Raw genomic sequence first — 15,312 nt, 5'->3', positions numbered from 1 at the left:
CTACATAGCCCTGAAGCCCCCTTTAATGCATGACATGGATATCTCAGGAGGCTTCACACACGGGGATGTCCTTCTAGGCTAGGTGAGAAAGACAGAAGCTGGGGGTGTAAACCGCTCTCCCTGCAAATACAAAATAATAATAATAATTTTGTTTTCCTGAAGGCAATGGAGCGGGGAGTTGGGGGTGGTGGGGGAGATAAGTAAACCTGTAAATAAAAATGAAGGCCCACTTAAAACACCAAGCCTGTATGTTTGGCCTGGTATAGCCCTGCTGACAGGTCCTCTGTAAATATTAACCCAAAGGATGTTTGGCATACCCTGGTGTAGAAAGTTACTTCTTCATGATTTATGTGTTATACAGTCAAAATTAAATACAGCTTCCAAAAGACATATATAAACATTTTCCATGTATTAAATAGCAGCTTTGTTATCTATATGATGAGAAATGGTGATTAATATCCCCCCATAAAGTTTCCATGAATTTATATACATGGTCTCCACCCACATGTTTTCCTGATTATTTGGAGGCTGCATCCCTAGCTTCCCCCGGAGCTTCTCGTCTCTGTCAGGTTAATCAATAGGCACCGTATGGCAGAGGGTCAGTAATCAGTGTCATCAGGCCTTTAAATCGTGTTGAAAATTTGCTTAAAGCCTGGGCCAATTAACATCGAGATGATGAATGGCTGGCGAGATAGGAAGAGCCTGCCGCTCAGGGCCTTTGTGAGAGGGAGAAGCTCAGCTGTTGTGCAGCAGACACCAGCGCATAATATCCGCCATTCATGTGCTTTCAGTCCACCCACTCTTAATGATAATGTCAATCTAACATAATATACACACATTGGACTTGTCATGACTTAATAAATCAAAGGAGTTTGTCAAAGGCATTCAGATAGATTAACGAGGCAGCGGCAATAACAAGTCGAATTTGCATAGAGAGTTGCCCGAATCTCAGTAAATTATGATCCTGTTTTTCATTTGATTATTTGCTAATGTCTCGGGAGAGAGAATGATTATATTAGCATTCACAATTCACTCCAGCAGCACGGATCTAAGGTATAAAAGACCCTCTGACAAAATAGAGAGCTTTACATGTTTAGTGTGTGTATGTGCTATGTGTATGTTTATATATTACTTACTGTGTATCTGTGTATGAGCTATGTGTATGTTTACGTATTTCTTTCTGTGTATGTATATGAGCTATGTGTATGTTTACGTATTTCTTTCTGTGTATGTATATGAGCTATGTGCATGTTTATGTATTTCTTTCTGTGTATGTATATGAGCTATGTGTATGTATTTCTTTCTGTGTATGTATATGAGCTATGTGTATGTGTATGTATTTCTTTCTGTGTATGTATATGAGCTATGGTTATGTTTATGTATTGCTTAGTGTGTATATGAGCTATGTGTATGTTTATGTATTTCTTTCTGTTTGTGTATAAGCTATGTGTATGTTTATGTATTTCTTTCTGTGTGTGTGTGTGTCTGTGTGTATGAGCTATGTGTATGTTTATGTATTACTTAGTGTGTGTATGAGCTATGTGTGTGTGAGCTATATATATGTATGTGTGTGTGTGTATGAGCTATATATGTGTGTGTGTGTGTATGAGCTATAGGTATGTTTATGTATTGCTTAGTGCATGGGTATGAGCTATATATCTGTTCAGGTATTTAGTGCATTCATAAGAGCTATGCGTATATTCATGTTTTGCATAGTTTGTATTTATGAGCTATATGTATTGTTTAGTGTGTATGTACGAGCTACGCATATGTTTATGTATTCTTAGTGTGTTTGCATGGGGTGCACGTTTATGTATTGTTTAGTGCATGTGTATGAGCTATGCGTATGTTTATATATTGCTTAGTGTGTGTATGAGCCAGTGTTTTTCAGCTTTTTTTTGGTCACAGCACCCTTGAAAAGTGTTTTCTGTCTCGTGATACCCCAGTATATAAGGCTTGTTTCACATTACTATGTGTCAGGAATGTGCACCAAATCAAACGCATTCCCAGCATGCAGAAGTTGCATCCTGGTGCCTGGGTTCACACACACTGCCTCCCACAGACTTCAGTGGGAAATTGTGCCCCATAGACTTCAGTTGGAAATTGCGCCCCAAAGACTTTAGTGGGAAATTGTGCCACTTTTCCACTGAAGTCTATGGGAGGCAGTGCGTGAACCCAGGCACCAGGATGCAACTTCTGCATGCTGGGAATGCGTTTGATTTGGTGCATGTTCCTGACACATCGTAATGTGAAACAAGCCTTACACTTCAGTGGGAAATCGCGCCCCATAGACTTCAACGGAAAAACTGTCAATAGCAATCCTATGTGAACACTTATCTCTGCATGCCACTCTACTCTATCGCTTGCGAGTCTGGAACGCTCCGCTACAAACATGCACAGGACCCTTTTCAAAATGGCCCTCAAAGTACAATACGGGTGGATCGTATCTGTGTGAACCACCTCAATAGGAACACAAAATATATACAGTTGCAAGAAAAAGTATGTGAACCCCTTGGGATTACATGGAGTTTTGCATGAATTGGGCATAAAATGTGCTCTGAACGTCATCTAAGTCACAACAATAGAAGAACACAGTCTGCTGAACATAATACTACAAAAACATTAGATGTTGCCATGGTTTAATTGCACATAACATGTAAACATTCACAGTGCAGGGAGGAAAAAGTATGTGAGGCCCTAGCTTAATGACTTCTCCCAGAGCTAATTGGAGCCAGGAGTGAGCCAACCTTGACTCCAATCAGTGTGATGATATTGGATGTGTTGCTGACAACTGTCCTGCCCTTAAAAAACACACACCTGTTGTGGGTTTACTGGTTTCAAGAAGCACTGTCTGATGTGAACCATGCCTCGCAGAAAAGAGCTCTCAGAAGACCTACGATCAAGAATTGTTGACTTGCATGAAGCTGGAAAGGGTTACAAAAGTATCTCCAAAAGCCTTGATGTTCATGTGTCCACGGTAAGACAGACTGTCTACAAATGGAGAAAGTTTAGCACTGTTGCTACTCTCCCTAGGCGTAGTCGTCCTGTAAAAATGACTGCAAGAGCACAGCGCAGAATGCTGCATGAGGTAAAGAAGAATCCCAGAGTGTCAGCTAAAGACCTACAGAAATCTCTGGCACATGCTAACATTTTTGTTGACACATCTACAATAAGGAAAACATTAAACAAGAATGGAGTACATGGGAGGACACTACGGAAGAAGCCATTGCTGTCCAAAAAGAATATTGCAGCACGTTTGAAGTTTGCAAAAGAGCACCTGGATGTTCCACAGCACTACTGGCAAAATATACTGTGGACAGATGAAACCAAGATTGAGTTGTTTGGGAAGAACACACAACACTATGTGTAGAGAAAAAAAGGCACAGCACACCAACATCAAAACCTCATCCCCACTGTAAAACATGGCGGAGGGAGCATCATGGTTTGGGGCTGCTTTGCTGCCTCAGGGCCTGGACGGATTGTTGTCATTGATGGGAAAATGAATTCCAGAGTTTATCAAGACATTTTGCAGGAAAACGTACGACCATCTGTCCACCAATTGAAGCTCCGCAGAGGATGGGTGATGCAACAGGACAATGACCCAAAGCATACAAGTAATTCAACAAAACAATGGCTGCAACAGCACAGAATACTCCTTCTGGAGTGGCCCAGTCAGAGTCCTGACCTCAACCCGATTGAAATGCTGTGGCATGACCTTAAGAGAGCGATTCACACCAGACATCCCAAGAATATTGCTACACTGAAACAGTTTTGTGAAGAGGAGTGGTCCAAAATTACTCCAGATCGTTGTGCAGGTCTGATCCGCAACTACAGGAAACGTTTGGTTGAGGTTATTGCTGCCAAAGGAGGGTCAACCAGTTATTAAGTCTAAAGGTTCACATACTTTTTCCTCCCTGCACTGTGAATGTTTACATGTTATGTTGCAATTAAACCATGGCAACATCTAATGTTTGTGTAGTATTATGTTCAGCAGACTGTGTTCTTCTATTGTTATGACTTAGATGACGTTCAGAGCACATTTTATGCCCAATTCATGCAAAACTCCACGTAATCCCAAGGGGTTCACATACTTTTCTTGCAACTGTAGCCTGTCATGCGAATCTGCCAGTTTCAAAACTAATCCAGAATCAGATATTTGTGAACCAGGGTGGCTCCATTCACACATGGGCATTTTGGGATCGCAGCAGTATCTCTGTGATTGCAAAGCACAGGATCAGGTGCCATTTTAGGTGTGGTTTTGCTATGATTGTCATGTGGCAAATCGCATCCCACTTTAGCAAACATGATGGAGTGCTATTCTTAATGATACCCTACAAATTAGCACATTTGGTGCATTTTAGCGTGCGTCAAATCAGCGCGATTTTTGAAAAAAGGTCGGGGACTTCTTTCCTTGTGTTTCTGTGGGTAGGGCAGCCCATTGAAGCTGCCCAGATGTGAATCATGGGCTTGTTCACACATGAGGTTGGGGGGGGGGGGGGAGGTAGAACCACACTGTTTAGTCACCTTTTTTGCCACCCCCAACTGCTCCCCCTTTAGCTGCATAGGCAGCAGCCACAGTCGTACATATGCTGTTGCAGAGGTAGGAAGTGTACTCCTAGGTGAATGGAGCCACCCTGCAACTGCGTGTACTGTGATTACAAATGAAGTTGGGGAAGCATGGATCTCTTTTCAGAGGAACATACTGTTAGGGCAACCCCCTCCTTGAATTTGGGCTAGTTCTGTTTTTGGTGACAGTCTCCTGTCGCTTTGTTTGAACATTTGTGCTGGTAATATCTTGGTTCGGGACTTCTCTTTTGGCGGCATCATCTGCCATTTCACCACAGCATCTACTGATACTTTGTTCTGGTTTCTGTGTGGCGTGTACTGGAATGACAATGCAGGAGCACAACTCCAATCACTGTATAAGAGGATGCGTATGAACAAGGCATTTGCTGTTGTGACCTGACTTCCTTATAGAGGGTGGCTACTTTCATTATCAGTGGTCCCACTGTATGTAGGAACGTAGCCACCCATTCTTGCTCGCTCCTGAGATAGAGTATGGACTTTGGGGTAGTGTGCATAGAGCAATGCACATGACCTTTACTAATATGCACTGTGCAAAAAAAATGGAAGCAAGGGGGTAGCAAGAGGTACAGAAGCTCACAGCAGACGTTTCAAGGAGGCATACAAATGTGTGTGGATTATTTTTGGAGAATAAGGATATTATGTAGTGCCATTCATTACTAGTTATAGAAATTAGTACATGAATAACAATAATTAAGTGAGGAGTATTGTGTAATAGAATAAACAAGATTTTAAAGGACATAGACATAATACAGATTTTGGTATGTCAAGGATATCCAGCCATTGCTACATTGTTTTAACATTTTCTACTAGTGGAAAAAATAGAGCCAGCAGAAAAATTTGGCCCCCTTTACAGCCTGGATTGTAAAGGGAAAGAAGAAATCTCTAAAGAAAGAAATACCATATTAGAACAAAAGGGCCCCTTTCACATTGGGTTGATTCCGTTGCGGTCAGCAGGGGTTCTGTGAACTAATCCCCTGCTGGTTGGAGCAGAGTGGGTGGATGAGACATCCTTGTCCGCTCAGTATCTGCAGAGCGGAAACAGGCAGAGCCCACTCTGCTCTATGGGTGGCCGAGAGTAAATGGAGTCTACATCTGATCCGCTCTACCTAAAACGAAGAGGTCCTCTCCCATTTTCTTTTTATCTCTTTTTTTTATAGTGGTCCTGATTGCACTTGGAGGTAGGTGGCTGTAAAAGGACCATAGGGATTATTAGACCTTCTGATCAGGTCCGCTTGAAAAACTGACAAGGGGCTTAATCGTAACGCCCGCTTGAAAGGAGCCAAAGGCTATATGCAGTAAACATATCTAATAATATATTACAAGACTGTCCATATTTTTGAGATGGTACTGTTCAATTTGTTCATCAGTTAGTTTAACCTTTAATTGTAAGAGTAGAAAGGAGGCATAGGTATGGTAAGTCTAATTTGAGAGTTAAGATTTATTGTTTTAAGTTAGGGTGAAGCATCTGTTATCCAATACCCATGGGCCCCATTGTTGGCAGAAGGCTTTTAGTTTTAGGTGTGCTCTGGCAAATAAATATTCGTTCAGGATGTGGTCAGTTTTAATCTGAATGACTACAAGGAGAGAGAGAGATTTGTGTCATTTTTAAGAGAACAAAAATTGGGTGAGATTTCAGAGATTTGGGTTTCAATCTGCTAGGGAATGTGACATCATGGGCTATCCATTGGGATTATGAGAACGTGGAGGATGCCAAATCTCTCAAGAAGACTTCTTCAGCACAGTGCAGGAGCATCTTCTCAGGAGGTTTGGGATTCTCCACTTTTGCCTGGATCTTGTTGGAAGGCCTTTGGCGGTACACTTGGTTAGGAGCTGCCAGTAAAAATCAGCTGTAAGAAAAAGTTGGGGGGCCTCTAAAGAATATTGATGAAAGCTTCAATTTAAAAAACAATACAAAAGAACATTGATGAGCTGTACCTAATTGCAGCCAATTAGCAATCCTTTTACTTTAGTGTGGCAGTTATTTCTCTTCAAATATGGTGAGTTATGATAAATATACTTACGTATATTAAAGAACACAACCCCTGAGGGCTCTGTGTACTCTTGCATCCACGAACCCATGTATACACTCTTTAACGATACACTGCATTTTTGATTTCTTTAGCATATATAATCTTCCCTTATCCATCCTGCCTATGCAGGAGATCCAAATGATTCAGCTTGACAGAGGCTTAATATCATTTTAACAGTGTACTGAATTGTGCCTTCGGGCAAAATATAGTTTTGTAGCTATAACCAACCTATCCATCTGCTAGCCAGATTGGGATTTTCCTATCCAAGGCTCACATTCTGCTTCTCTGACAACTCCAAACAGGATTAAGGATCCTGATACATGCAAATAAACTCCCTGTCATAAAACCTAGCTCCTTGGCTTTTTAAATGTTTGTGTAGAGGGGAAAAATCTGGATTAGATAAAGAGTTTTATATGCTTGCGCTGTAAATGAATGCAGAATGCCAGGAAAATATAAAATAAGCCCAGTTTTGTATACATAAATTCAATGAAATGCTGTGTAAATTATATCTTTTTATTTATCCCTTGCATATCAGAAATTTGAGAGTAGATACATGTTACTCACCTGACTGCACAATCTATTTTAGATTTACCAAAATTAGGTAATAAGGACCTACTGAAAGTATCCAATTTAATTGTATTCAGTCAGGCACTACATAGTTGTTGGTAGATCTAAGGACAATTGCAGAATTACTGTAATGTGCATAGTGAAGTTAATCTAGACAGTAAGAGGTGTATTAGAAGTGTAAAAAAAAATATTGCATACCTGTTTGTCCAGCAAAGCTGGGGTAAAATCAAATGTTCTCCCTCTACAGGTCGAATGTTATTCATTTAGAAAAATAGTGGTTTGGCAAAATACGTCATTATGGCCACTAGAGGAGCTGAGGATCTGTAGTTATTTCTCATGATCATCCGCTACATCTAGTGGCCCTAATGCAGTATTTTTCCAATAATAATAGTGAATAACATTTAAACTGTAGAGGAAATAGAAAATAAAAAGGAAACAATTAAGTTTACACCATTCAAACAGAAAATATGTACCAGCAGTTTCCTTGGATGAAAAGCTATGTGTGTGTTTTTTTTTTTTTTTCTTTTAAAAACACACGTAAAGCTGGCCATACACGGATAGATTTTCATTACAAGAATAGACAATTTTCTAACATTTGTCCATTTATCGAATGTGCAAAGACTTTTCCTATGACTACTCTTACAAATATTCTTGTACAAAAATCGAAGAATGAGTAAATACTTCCTATTAATTTATCTATTGTGCGCACAAACCACCCGTGTCCTGAACTGTCTATTGTGCGCTCAGACCACCCGTGCCCTGAATTGTCCCTAGTACGTTGTGTTGAGGCCAGCCTCCACAGCCAGAGTCCCTTTGAATCCGATGTTGTCCCTAGTATGCTGTGTGGGAGCTGTGTTGAGGCGTGCCTCCACAGCCAGAGTCCCATTGAATCCCCGTGAGCCTGATGTTGTCCCTAGTATGCTGTGTGGGAGCTGTGTTGAGGCCAGCCTCCACAGCCAGAGTCCCGTTGAATCCCCGTGAGCCTGATGTTGTCCCTAGTATGCTGTGTGGGAGCTGTGTTGAGGCCAGCCTCCACAGCCAGAGTCCCATTGAATCCCTGTGAGCCTGATGTTGTCCCTAGTATGCTGTGTGGGAGCTGTGTTGAGGCGTGCCTCCACAGCCAGAGTCCCATTGAATCCCTGTGAGCCTGATGTTGTCCCTAGTATGCTGTGTGGGAGCTGTGTTGAGGCCAGCCTCCACAGCCAGAGTCCCGTTGAAACCCCGTAAGCCTGATGTTGTCCCTAGTATGCTGTGTGGGAGCTGTTTTGAGGCCAGCCTCCACAGCCAGAGTCCCGTTGAATCGTTGAATCCCCGTGAGCCTGATGTTGTCCCTAGTATGCTGTGCGGGACCTGTGTTGAGGCCGCTTACCGTGGGTGTCCCTATAAGCCACATGTCACAGAGTGCCATGAATTGTCCTGATTGAGTGTCTTTCATAGTTCAATAAAGCTTTGTGTGTTCCCCATCTTCTTTGTGTGTTCTGTTCTGCCTATGCTTCCATCACAATCATCATTTCTGTATATTATGAAATATCAGCAATCTATTCATGCAGACCTGAAAAGTTATGAAAGATCCATTTTAACAAGTATTAATGATGCCAAATGCTTGTTCATTGTTGGTTATTTTTTTTTTTGGACAAACATGACAAAATATTCATATGTAGTTTCATTTAATTGGGGAGAAAAAATGGTTTTATTGTGTATTTGAGGCATACCAGTCTTGTGACTACATGATATGTTGCCCAGATAGCATTTGATAACACATGCCTGTATGCTTATATGCATCTACTGTATCATCTGGTACGTTTTACTGCCCAACACAAATAAATAAGAGAAAATGTATAAAGTTTACATTGGTATCTTTATTAAAAGTGTTCTCACTTTTCAGAAAGTTAGGCTAAGTTTGTAGGTAGGCGTTTTGCAGGCGTTTGAGGGCAGCACACAGTGCTGTTCACACTGAAGCGTCAGCATCGCGGCAAAATTGACGCTGACTCATGTCGAGTTAGGAGGAGTTGAAGCCTTTCATTGCCTCCCATTCCAGTCTATGGTGACGCACCTCAAACGCCTGGAAGGCTTTTGTGGGCATTTGCGTGACTTTTACAAGGCGCTTGTGGGGCGTTGATACCATTAACTTCATTATAGGTGTTTGTGGTGCGGTTTCATTGCTTGGAAAATGCCTATCAAACACCTCAAAAACGTGCATAGGGTGTTTAGGGAGCGTTTGAGGAGCATTAAAAAAGCTTACCTAATGCCTGTCAAACTCTACAGGGTAATTTGGGAGGGATTCGAAATGAGTCAAGTGTGAACGAGCCCTTAACCTCCCTGGCGGTATTCCTGAGTGTAACTCGGGGTAAAGTTTCAGCACCACAAGCGGTAACCCCGAGCTACACTTGGGAATACACTGCAGCGCTGCTCTGGGATTTCTTCTTCACTTACCTTGTCCTGCGCTCCCGCGATGTCCCCCCTGCAGTGTCCCCAGCAATGTAATCCGGCGGATGCCGGCATCTGTCTTCTGGGTTCCGTTCCCTGCGACGTCGGGACGTATGGGGACGGAACTGGTGGGAAATTTGAAAGTTGTAAAAGTGACATTCACTAAATACACTAAAATCACATGGTAAAACATTACTGTATCAAAACATTTCACATACATTTTGTCCCGAGTGCTTTGTCCTGTGCCCTGCCTGCATTTTTACTGTTCTTTCTGCCTGGAAACTGAGAAATGTCCATGGCGTCCAAAAAGCGTCCCTTTAGGTCAAAAGCGGTTTTAGACCAGCTAGAGAACAGCGATAGTAAATCAGAACCACTTGCAGAATTGAGTGATAATGATTTGTGGGGAAATTAGTCATCAGACACTGAAAATGATTTTGCGACTTTGCTCAGTGATGTGCGAACTTGGCGCTCTATTTCAAATTTCAGTGTTTTTGGTTTGATTATATTATTGAATTCAATTTATTATTAGATTATTATGATTATTTATTAAATTATAATTTATAATTTCGTGTTTCAAATTTTATCATACTCGGGATGTTTACTAGACTCTTGTTCGGACAGATTTCAGTGAGTTATTCCTAAAAATTACAGGCCTACAATAAAAAAACAACATATTTCCATGCAAAAAAATGTACCGCTTTGAGCACAGAAATATGGACATAATCAGACCGCTAGGGAAGTTAAAGTGGCATTGACTCCCAGGGCATATTGTTGAAGCTGAACTGAGCCTTACCATTTTTTCTTCCACTTCTGTAGCAAGTCCTCTCCTGTGTGGATAGTGAAGTACTCCAATTTCCCTACACACAAATGTCAGACGCTATAGTAGCAAACCTTGCGTCAAATAGGCTACATAGGGAATTTTCTTCAGAGCTTAGTGAATGTGGTACAATTTTTACATTGCAAAGGATATTGATCACATGCAGGGAGAATTTTAAAAAAAAAATGTTTTTGCTTGCATATGATTGGATAATGGAAGTCAGCAGAGCTTCTCCTCATTCACTAAGTTGAGGGAAAATTATCCCCCGTCCGCACCCAAAAAAAAAATAATGTATGTAACTTTTTTCCAAGCATCTTCTGTTGACATCATGGGTCCTTTTCTCTTTTCTTTTTTCCTCCAGCAGCAGTGAGTGGTCTTTACTGCTACTCTTGATGGTAGTCATGCAATGACCTGTGAGTGCTATCCAGTGTAGTAGGCCAGGCTAGGCAATTAATCTCACCCAGGGAGCAAGTCTATGATAGCCTGGGCTCAGAAAAGTACATTGAATGGCCTTCATCATTCAACCCAGAAGACTGGAGGACATCTTACATAGTCTGGCTGAAAAAAGACAAAAGTCCATCCAGTTCAACCGTAAAAAAAAAAAAAAGTTTTTTACATCTACTGGACATGTACTAGAGCAGAGGTATTGCATTGGACTGCTCTAGATTGAAGGGGGAGTATTGCAGTAAAGGCTACTTTTTAAATGTCTTTTAGTGGCTAGCCTGGTCCCAGCAATCTTCAAATCTGCAGGCTTGGAAGTGTGTACCCAACTGTTCATTTCAGTGGACCTATTCAGAGCTAGGGACTGGAGGACGCTTGGCAGGTTTGAAAATGTGTATCCCCTTTTGGCATCTTTGAACAAAATATAATAGTTACGTACAAAACACTGAAGTCACGAAATGGTTAAATAGAGACAAAACTCTGGTTGTAAATTTAAGGACATTATTGCTTCAGGGATGCAGGGGGGCGCAGTCTTCAGAGACTTGGAAAATGTTTCTTCCTTGAAATATGGACCCATTTGCGTTGCATGTAATTAAGACTTTTTAGATTTCTTTTACTTTTCATTTTTTTTCTTCTTAGAGAAACAAAGGGTCCATGTTAATAGCACTTGTGTCTTGCTGCTGTCCCATCCTTAGCCAGCTTAAAACAATTGCTAACAGTGGGACACGATCCTGAGAGTGTGTAATAGCAGAACCATTGTCTCTGTTGTTGGTACATTTTATTTGCTTTCTTCAAGCTGAGCAAGAAAATAACTACCCCTACTAGAGTGCCGGCTTTCTTCGTTAGTACATAAAACAGACATCCAGTGTTGACCTAAAAGTAAGAAAAAACGTCTTGTCATGTGTCTGCATCTTACCTGTGGCATTTTGAATCTCTGCTTTATACTACTTTGTTTATTGGAGCTATTTTAAAGTGAACCTGTAATCTGCACATACAGTGAAACCCAATACATATTCTGTACATCTGGCAACATAGCTTCACCATGCTGCCTCTGAAGCTCTGGGAAAAACTGATTCTTCTAGGTTTGGATGACACATATATTCTGCCGATGTATAGGCGTTGTGTTGCGTTAAGATTTGTTTGGTATTGATCCTGTTCAGACCTTTCATAATAAAAGCTCATATACTCTTCGGAACCCGGAACATCAACATTACATATTATCCCCCTCGCCCTCCCTACACATACCCCTCCACCCCCTCTTCCCTGCAGACCTTCCCCCACTTTTTTTTTTTTTTTTACTATTCATCCCACCTCTACCCTTCACCCCCCTCTCACCTTACACCTCTCCTACACCCGCATACTCCCCCCCCCCCCCCCCCCATACATTCCTCATATACTTGACCCTACCTCTTGTCTCTGATTCTCAACTGATTTATACAATAACTCCTGCTTGCCCTCCTTTTGATCACAACACTCCTCCTGCCCCACAACTACACCTTCTCACACAGGCTTTTGAATAATGCCACTGGCCACTTTCTTCTCCCCATATCCTCCATTGCAGTTTACATGCAAAAATACCCCTCAATGGGCAGGTCCAAGCCAATTACCCCTGCTGGCTGACCCCGTTTAGTATTGGACCAAATTAACACTCATATTCTGTTGCTTTATAAACGACTTACTGTTTACACAACATATCTGTTTTTTTGGAGAGATTCCATTTGCATTCTAGATGATGATTAGCGAGGACTTTCAGAGTTCAGAGCGCATATGACGATTTGTTCTTTTCTTTGTACTATGCTCTACTGGCCAACATGTAACCTTTGTTCCCAATTCTACGCCTTATATGTATTCACTGTATTTGGCTTTGTATTATTGATTCTGTTATGCTACTTCTCCATTCTCAATAAAAGCATTATGGGAAAACAAATTATCCTGCCAATGACCGACCATTTGCGAGGCCAGAGGATTGCCAGGGATGGCAAGGGGGAACATAGGTCTGTCTAGTACAACGGCTCCATGAATTACTTTGAAAAGATATCTGTTGGTGAGGCCTCAGTTTGTTATATTATTGCTCTGGAATAATTGCTATACTCTTTTTACCCCTTACAGACGGCATCAGAGAGAGAAGATTGTAACCGGGATGAACCCCCAAGGAAGATCATTCCAGAGAAGAATACTCTCAGACAGGTATGTTTAGCTTGTTCTTGAGAAGGCAGGCGACATGTACAGGTACGGTCATATATCTGTACGTCCGCACCTTCTTCCAGGTTCAGGGCGAAGCACACACCCCAATCCCCCCCTCCCCCACCAACTCCCACTGTGATTGGACACAACTTGATTCTGCCAGCAGGTTTCAGCCAATTCATGGCTGAGACCTGCTGATCGACTTTGTCCAATCACAGCCCAGAGCCCTGTGTTGACAAACACACAGGACTCTGTACTGGGGGAACAATCTATCTGTGTCAGGAGAAGGAACAAAAAGATTTTTAGTAAAAGCAGCACATATTGGACACATTAACACTTGTTAATCATACACTTAACACCTTGATTACCCTGAGATGTTCATCCTTTCCCAGCCAGTGTCATAAGTACAGTGCCAGTGTATAGTATTATCACTAATCACTGTATTAGTGTCACTGGTGATGCCAGTTAGTCTACCCTCCACCCAGTGTCAGTTAGTGTCAAATTGCCAGCTGCACTATCACAGTCCCACTAAAGGTCGCTGATCACCGCTGTCATCACAGCTTAAATTACATTTTGATTCCCCCAGGGGACCAATTCCAATAAATACTTGGTCCTGTTCTGATCCATGCAGTGGTTGTTCAATAACAAAACATCATTTTTTTTTTTTTTTTTTTTTGCTTTCTGTCAGCTTTCCCTTGTCTGAAGTCCAGTTTATGGGCGGCACTATGAAGGAGCCACAGCACTATAGCCATCTTCAGCTCGTCTCTGTGTTCTGTGAACAAGTAACTAGTTCAGTGATTATTGAGCCCCGCCTACAGTAACGAATGACAGCTATGCCCTCTTTTGGTGCGCTTTCCCTATTCTGAAGTTCAGTTTATGGGCGGTCCTATGAGGGAGCCACAGCACTGTGGCCATCTTCTCCTTGTCTCGGTGTTCTGTGAACAAGTAACTAGTGCAGTGATTATTGAGCCCCCCACTGTAACGAATGACAGCTGCCCTCTCTCTTGGTGCGCTACGTATTTCCTATTCAGAGTAATGTGTCTGTGTTCGGGTAATCCAGAACAATGAGATCACATGCAAGAAGTACAGTGCACATAAAATACAGGGCAGATCAGTGTCTGCTCCCCACCTGACTTTCCAGCTCCATTCCCCCTGTTGCTTTAGGAGATTGGAAGTCAAGCATACAATCATCTACCCCTCTCGTGCTCTCCCTACTTTCTATCTCCCCCTTTATTCTCTCAGGTTCTGCTCTGTCTCTTCGGCCATCTTCACACTTTTGCAGAGAGTCTGCCCCAAGCTTACATGGACTGCCTTCTTCTGCAGCTGCAGGTACATGGGTGAATAAGCAGCACTGTGAGCAACTACATGTTCCAGCAGCAGCAAATGTATGATGTTGCCTATGGAAGAAGGTTTTTGTCTTTATGCAGGTGGAGTTTCTAGTAAACCATCCATTTACAGGAGCCTTGCACTGTCATCCTTCTGCTGTGGTAAGTGACAGCACTTGTCTCCCACAATGCCATCTGTCAGAGACGAGTCCTGTCACTAATTATATATTTGACATTTTCTGAGCAGAGTGTTCAGGTGGTGGGTGTAAGGGGCATTCTGTTGACCATGCTAGCTCAGCAACCATGTCATGGATCAGAACAGGACCAATTGCAGGATGCACTTTTGTTGTGTTGATACCTCTACTTTAACCTTATCCTTCCAGAGCACAAAAACCCTTACGTAAAGTCATTGGCTACTCCTGTTTTCTCTCCTGCATAATAGCTGACTGTTACATGGTTATAGGTGCATTTTATTGAGGTACTGACACATGATTCTGCAATAAAATTGAACGCTAACTTGTGTTCTTCTTCCTCATTTGTGTACACAAACTTGGTTTGGACTTTTAGCTGGTTGCACAGGTAACATAGGCAATGAATAATTGAATAATTTCAAACATGACGTTTTATCCATAAGTTGTTATAATGCAATCTTCCTTCATGGTCTATCACTGTATTAAACTTATTGGGGGTCTGTTAAGCTGCCTGGGAACAATCGGACATGCGGACATGATCGAACAGCTCTATATGTCTTTTTTTTTTTTCTACAAATGTAAAACCAATTCTCTCATAACCAAGTAACAAAGCTGAGTTGAATGCTCCCGCTTACTCAGAAGTCCTGTCTTTTTGTTTTCGGTTCTCTTCACTAGACAGAGTAGCTGGGGATCGAAGGAAAGGTAAGTCTTTTACTTGGGGGTGGAGAGGGGTAAAGCAAACC

General features: G+C 41.9%; 1 protein-coding gene across 7 annotated transcripts in view; it reads left to right on the top strand.

Moving 5' to 3' along the window:
* BTRC (beta-transducin repeat containing E3 ubiquitin protein ligase) overlaps window positions 1–15,312 on the top strand; it is a 271,743-nt gene that overhangs the window by 73,538 nt on the left and 182,893 nt on the right. For all 7 annotated transcript variants that reach the window (XM_089683277.1, XM_089683276.1, XM_089683275.1 and 4 more), the window contains one exon: window positions 12,979–13,056. In XM_089683277.1, coding sequence (XP_089539403.1) covers window positions 12,979–13,056 — 78 coding nt within the window. The remainder of the gene's footprint in view (window positions 1–12,978; window positions 13,057–15,312) is intronic.

Source organism: Staurois parvus, unplaced genomic scaffold, assembly GCF_062004578.1.
Source record: "Staurois parvus isolate SC_StPar_1 unplaced genomic scaffold, SC_StPar_1.0 ptg000303l, whole genome shotgun sequence".
Classification (NCBI taxonomy): Eukaryota; Metazoa; Chordata; class Amphibia; order Anura; family Ranidae; genus Staurois; species Staurois parvus.
The sequence above is the reverse complement of the archived record's forward strand: the minus strand, read 5'-3'. Positions and strand labels throughout refer to the sequence as shown.